This window comes from Salminus brasiliensis, chromosome 3 (assembly GCF_030463535.1).
Source record: "Salminus brasiliensis chromosome 3, fSalBra1.hap2, whole genome shotgun sequence".
NCBI classification, from domain to species: domain Eukaryota; kingdom Metazoa; phylum Chordata; class Actinopteri; order Characiformes; family Bryconidae; genus Salminus; species Salminus brasiliensis.
The window spans coordinates 49,018,951-49,026,040 of NC_132880.1; the positions used below are offsets into that span (position 1 = coordinate 49,018,951).

The following is a 7,090-nucleotide window of genomic DNA, read 5'->3' on the forward strand; positions in this document are numbered from 1 at the left end:
TTGGTGTGGACTATCACAGGATGAATTCCAAAACTCATTTGGATGCTAAAATGCTAAAAAAAGGGCTTCACACAGCTCACTCATTGCATCGAGTCTTGTATTTTGCCCTCAGAAACCAGACATTGCAGATAACCTCTCCTTGAATAAATTCTCTTACTGCCTTCCTTTTCACCCAGTATCTTTGGGATCCTTTGACTCCCTCTTTCTTTCTCAAAAAACTTTAGAAGAAAGAAAGGATCTTCACCTTCTGTAAGTTCTTTGCATCTTTGCAGAGGTTTCCATTTGAGTTCTGACAAGACTACCTAAAGGCACACAGCCTCTACACCTTTGTGTACTTGGACGATATTCTCATCTTCAGTAAGACCTAAAGGGAGCATATTGTCCATGTACGTAGGGTCCTGCAGCTGCTCCTAGAGAACTGCCTTTTCTTAAAACTGGAGAAATACCTGTTCCACATACCCACAGTTCATTTCCTGGGGTTTGTGGTTTCTAGGGGTAAGTTGGCTATGGATCCAGCTAAGTTCTAGCAGCCCCATCCCACCTTTGCTCCCCTAGTTCAATGCTCTCTGAGCTTTGCAAACTTCTACTGGCTTTGGTTACTTCTAGGGGTTTTGGTTCAGTGGCAGCTCCTCTGATGACCCTTATCCACAAACTACTGGTAAAAAAAAGCCACATCCCCATGCCTACGTCTTCCTTCAACTGATGTCTACTGAGCGGAATTATGATGTGGGCAATCGAGAGCTCCTTGCAGTCAAAATGGCTCTTGAGGAATGGAGGCACTGGCTGTAGGTGGCCAAGCATCCATTATTGGTCTGAACAGACCACAAAAACCTTGCCTACATCCAGGGAGCCAAACAGCTAAACCCTCGTCAGGCTCACTGGCCCTTATTTTTCATCCGCTTCAATTTTACCCTCTTATACCGTCCAGACATAAAGAATGCCAAATCATATGCCCTTGACAGGCAATGGGAAGAGCCTCCACCTGCCACATCCATTCTCCCCCTAAACGCATTATTGCACCTCTGCTTTGGGACATTGAGGAAGTAGTCAGGAAGGCCCTTCTGACTGAATGTCTTTTGGATCAATTCAAGAGTGCAGGTAGATCTGGGTATATCCCTCAATATCCCAGGATAAAAATATGATCCCCTTGGATCTATGGCATCAAACATTACTAAACATTACTAAAGCTTAGACTCTCAGCTTTCAAACAACAAGCAAATCAAGTCTGTAGACCAATTTGGTACCAAGTTATGATGATGTGCAACCAATTAGGCGGGCGGTACACAGCTTTCCTCAGGAATATACATTCTGCTGCTGATTGTGGAAACTTTCACCGCGAAAAAATGGCACTGATTTATTTGGCAACAATAATCAATACAAATGGCTTCAAAACAAACTCAGAAATCAAAGAGGAAAGTATTTTATGGAGTTGAAGAGGTTTTGGCAGAGTTGGGACTGGAAAGTGAAACCGAGAGTTTGCTGAAGTCGGACAGCAGTGAGAGCTGTGAAAGATAGAATAACAAAACCTGACTAAATAAAACAAACAAAGGTGAAACTAGACCCTCCTGCCTCTTTGCTCTTATTTACTAGTAAATGAAAAGTAAAATCAGAATCAAACTTGTGGATGACATAAGTTTAAAAAAGGTAAAGAAATACAATATCATGTTAATACCCAATCACATTTCTGCAGTAAAATTAGCTATTTTCATGATGGAGAGGTTGGGGACTTTGAAGACTCCAAAAGGAAACTTGGAGAAGCTGCCTGTTCACTTGCTAGCTAGAATAACTTCAAAGCAGTAGGAAAAATCAACTCCAAATTTTGCCCGATGAAAGTAGACCCAAGGTGACAAGATTGAAAAGCAAAAAGATTTGGGGGATATGAAGGCTTCAGTTTATAGTCTCTAAAATCTAGATTTTAAAATAAAATTCAACATTTTTTGTGGTTTTCTACATATTTTGACAACTGCAGATCAATTTCAATATCTCAAAATGTTTTCTATAAAGGCTTTTCAGTAACATAACCTAATGAAATCACCTCTAGTTTCTATAAGGCTTGGGCAGAAAGCCTCAAGATTTGGGTGTGTAATTTCAGGCAGAAAATGAAAAAAATGGCTGGAGTGTTAGGAGTATATTGGGATCCTTGTTAGATGTCACAGTCACAAGCACACCACTTTCCTCATACCCTTGTGGGTAGAACACTGCTCTCCCAAGCCAACGACCGCAGTTCAAACACCATCAGCTAATAGTGTCCTGAGCTATAGTCAACAAACAGCATTTTAATAAAGTTACTCCTCCTAGAGTCTACGTGAGCCAGTGTAGCGTGGAGGAGGTGAGTGATTGCATCCTTTGTAGAGTGGTTGGGGCAGTAAGCAAACTGTGACCACCTTTTCAAAGCACTTCATCACAACTGATTTAAGGCTAAAAGGCGATAGTCACTGAGGCAGGCGGGCAGGGGTTCTTTGGGACATGAATGAATATGGACTGTTTAAAGCATTATTTTTAGAAACTGACCAAATATTGATCTGTTAATATTCTGTCTACACATCTGTCAATAAAATTCTCCTCAAATGCAGTTTGTCTGTAGGGTTTATTAAAATATATAAATATTTTAATATTTATATAATTATAAAAGTGTCTTCATGAGTCATCATAGTTCTCCTCTGGTGTGAAGCCCAGAGTGTGGGTCACCAATCAATACAGGCTCTCTTTCTGGCCTTGCTGAGAGCACATGGAGTATTTTATCAGGTGTAACCTATTGATTTTTTGCAAAACCGCAATTCATGATCTGCCTCTTTATCCACTCTGACTACTGAGATCACTGGTGCTGTGAGCTTGATCCAAAAGAAAAAAAAAAAAAAAAAACACGGCTTGCAGGGGTCAATTTTTGCATGCCACACACAGTACACTGAACAGCTCCGCTCCCATATTGTGACACATAGAAATATTATGGATGCCTCACCAGAAATCCCGTTTCTGGGGATCCCATTTCAGAAACCATTATTTACATTCAGTGTCTTGGTTTCAAAGCTGTTTCAAAGATTGACAGAGATAAATCAAAGATTGTCTTGGCTGCATTTACACTCTTCCTACACCATCAGACTGCTGTCCAGTTATCCCAGCTCTGTGACAACTTAACATTTAGAACCTTTGGCCTTAGTTCTTGAACTTATGCAGAAGAAACTTTTTTTGTTGTTCTAAAATTGTATTTTGTGCTACAAAAAGTTGTAGTTTTTTTTAAAGAAAATTATGTAAAATATTTCAAAACAGATACAAAACAGCTATAAGAAATCAGATTGCAAAAGTAGATGAATAAATGAAACAGAACAGGTTAAAGGGTTAAAGCTAATGTAATACTGTACCATATTAAACAATGACTGCATCACAGCTTATTTCAATGATAAATAAATATAGAGAATTAATGAGACACTTTCCGTTTCCAGTGCCATGAATGTAGCAATAACATTTGGGTATTATTCCTAAATTTTGAAATGATAACCACAACCATATATAATATAATAACTATTTTATTTGAAGGCTTTAATTAATACATCATAAATGTAAAACAAATAGTTGCAATAATCAGTTGCTGTGATTTCACCTGAACAGAGAACAATTTATACTGGATTATTGTAACTGTAAGTCTAATACCTACATAATATGCAAGAGTAATGCACAGTATAACAGGAACACACAGTATCTTATACAATTAATGGATTAAGACAGTATTTCTGAACCCTGTTCCTGGAGGCACCCTGTCCTGCACATTTAAGTGCTTTCCCCATTCAAACACATCTGATTCAACTAATCAGCTTATTAGCAACACCATTAACAAGAGTTACAGGTGCTGTGTTAAAGCAGGGCAGGCTGCCTCCAGGAACAGGGTTCAGAAACACTGGATTAAGAATGAACATTTTTCTGCGAATGTTGAGCATAATTATACAGTAGGCATTTTCCAACAAGGGTTTAAGCTGTGAATTCTGAAAATGTGCGCCTACAGTCAAATCTGTTTAACATAAACAAATAAAACAAGGAAGCTATAATAAAAAAATCATAAAGATTACAGATTTCAGTCTGTAAAGACGTGTGTCTTCCTTTTTTGAATTATCTTCGTGATCCTATTGAAAATCTCCTGCATTTTCAGTCCATAAATAACAGGATTGATCAGAGGAGGAATGACCAGATTTTCAACAGACATTATCATAGCAAATAGATGAGGAACATTTCCTTCTAATCTGCTGTTAATCACTTCAAAGCAGGAGGTAACAGTGAAACTGATGAAGATGATAAGATGTGGGAAGCAGGTCTGTAAAGCTTTTCTTCTGAAATCTTTGGAATTCTTTAAACAGACATCAAGTATTCTAACATATGAAAAGATCACGAAAATCACTGGTGGAAACACCATAACAATCAAACTAAATATCCCAAAAAAATTATGTACAGTTGTGTCTCCACAACTTAATTTAACAACTGCGTAATTATTGCAGTAAATTCTCTTTAATTTAAATTTACACAGTTGTAGTTGGTATGTCAGTATTATTGATATACTATTTTGACAGGAAGGCCAAAACCAGCAGATAAATAAGATCTTTCTGACAGTGGACATTTTTACAAGAGTTGCGTACTGTAATGGTTTACATATGGACACATATCTGTCATAGGCCATAGCTGATAACAGTGTGAACTCTGAAGCTGCATAAGTGTAAATTACAAAGGCCTGAAAAATACAGGCTTCAAGGGAGATAGCTGGTATTTCAGACAGTAAGTCGTTCAGAAGTTTGGGATAAAAGGCAATGGTTCCACAAAGAGCATTACAAAGTAAAGCAGCGATGAATATGTACATAGGCTCATGGAGCTGTTTGTTTGTGTATATGACAGAAATTACAACAGTGTTACAACAAATAATCAACAGATAGACTGTGAACGAAATGATCAAATAAATATATCTGTATTTGTCCAGTTCTACATGACCTTCCAGAGTTAAATATGTAACATTAGTAAAGTAATCCATAAAGTAATTCTTAAATCTTAAACCTTAATAACCTTAATAATATCCATTATAAAAAACAAACACTAAACATAGAAAACACATCATTAAGGTACACTATATAAGGCACTCGCTGTATAGTGAGGCTGTGGTGAGGAAAACAGATCTGTGTGGATTTATGAATTCTCCACTGGACAGATATATATTCCTTAGTGGTTAATTAATGCATTTCTAAGACTGTCTTAAAATAACTGCTGTAACACTTATTAATAAACTACACATCTTTACAGATTTAAATGAGAAAAGCATTTTAAGATAAGATAGTCCTTTATTAGTCCCGCAGTGGGGAAATTCACAATTTTACCAGTTATTTATTATTGTTAATTATTTATAATTATTCTTATTTATCTATTCTTATAGTCTTAATACTTATTAATATTGCTTTTGTGGGCACATGTACAAAGTATGTCCTGTGACCTATTAAAATTATTATATTTAGCGCTTTTCACAATACATGTTGTTGCAAAAAAAGCTTTACAGCGATCCAGCTCTGAGCCTCTTTTGAGCAAGCCAAAGACAACAGTGGCAAGGTAAAAAAGGCTCAGACCTGGATCGCTGTAAAGCTTTTTTGTGACAACATGGGATTAAGACTCACTAGGGGGGGGCATCCTCTGGTCAAATAACTTTCCAATGACCAGTAACTGACCATCATCTCTATATGTTCTGTCATATTTCATCACTTCAGATATAAACTGAATGGTCATAATTTTGAAAGATGCTTATGTTAAGCAATACTCTAGCTAGCTGTTGATGGAGTGCACATACCGACTTTGCTCTAAGGGGATGCACTGACTAGTTTGCAGAGGTCTTGAGTTATTCCAGAATGCTTCAAAAAAATCACTATCATTTTTCTGTTGATTTAGTCACCTGTGTTCTGCCTCATTGACTACAAACATGTAGCACTCAGTCCAGTCATCATGGAGGGCTTCAAGCAGTCAGTCATAAACTCATAAAGATCAACCTTCCTTTCACATTGACCCATTTCCATTTGTGTATTACCCTAACCAGTCCAACCAGACCAATCATCTGCCATTTTTACAGCATTTTATTCAGTTGTAGCCTATTGATTGAAAACCAGACAGAAGAGTCATCCAGAGTAATCCACCAATCACTGCCTCCCTTTTCATTTAATCTGGCTACTGGGATCACTGATGCCCAGTGCCTTTGAGCTAGGGTTTTAGCCAGGCTGGTTCTCATTGTGTGGATCAAGCAGGAGTCTGCAAGACAGCTGGGTGATAGCTGGGCTGCTCCTCTGCAATGGGGCAGAGCTAGGGTTGTGTAACCAGTAACCAGTGTATTTTTCATATATTCAGAATATGTTCCCATGGGCTGAGGAACTGATGAAATGGTTGGTGTGGCACAACAGATAACACCACTACCTGCTAGTGAGGTACCACACCATGTGGGAGACTGGGGTTCGATTCCTGGTCTGGGTGACTGTGCTGCGCTACACCAATAAGAGCCTTTGGGCAAGGCTCCTAACACTACACTGGCCCTCCTAACCTTGTAAGTTGCTCTGGATAAGAGCATCAGCTAAATGCCATAAATGAAATGTCTACCTGTTTGCATGTTGCGGCATTGGTTATTTTAATAGTATTGCTCAGCAGCTGTTTAGTAGAGGTCTGCTGATTGTTGGGACAGTCAGATTATTTCTAAAGCTTTGAAATCTGTATCATCTGACCTTCCCTAATACTTCATCTACTCACTACATTTCAAATCAGGTTCATTACTCAATGTATATATTGAGTACACATGTTACTCAACAAATAATCAAGCACTCAATTTCAAATCCTGTGAAACCTTTGGATAAATAAAAATAGAAATTATTTTATGGGGACTTAATTCACCCATTACTCAAGCTCTACTGATCTGGAAATGAGTCAGCCATTCTGTTCATGCAAATCTGAGTTTCATATGAAAACTCCCCTCTCAACTCCCCTGACTTAGACAGCTGTGCAAAAGAAGGGGGGGGATTTCCATCACTGCAAACAGGATGGCTGTCAGGTTTCATCATTAGCCCTGCTTCATAATTCAATACAAGGCAGA

The 7,090-nt window shown here is 38.1% G+C and overlaps 1 protein-coding gene across 1 annotated transcript; it reads right to left on the reverse strand.

Moving 5' to 3' along the window:
• Nucleotides 1-3,508: 3,508 nt before the first annotated feature.
• Nucleotides 3,509-5,576, reverse strand: LOC140551521 (olfactory receptor 10J4-like). Its single transcript, XM_072674971.1, has one exon. It carries the CDS (start codon nucleotides 5,006-5,008, stop codon nucleotides 4,067-4,069), a length of 942 nt encoding a protein of 313 aa, XP_072531072.1. The 5' UTR covers nucleotides 5,009-5,576; the 3' UTR covers nucleotides 3,509-4,066.
• Between the last annotated feature and the right edge of the window lie 1,514 nt (nucleotides 5,577-7,090).

Bases quoted from the DNA above. Each gene is read 5' to 3' on its own strand.
- LOC140551521 (XM_072674971.1), bottom strand. From the start codon at position 5,008: ATGGATTACTTTACTAATGTTACATATTTAACTCTGGAAGGTCATGTA.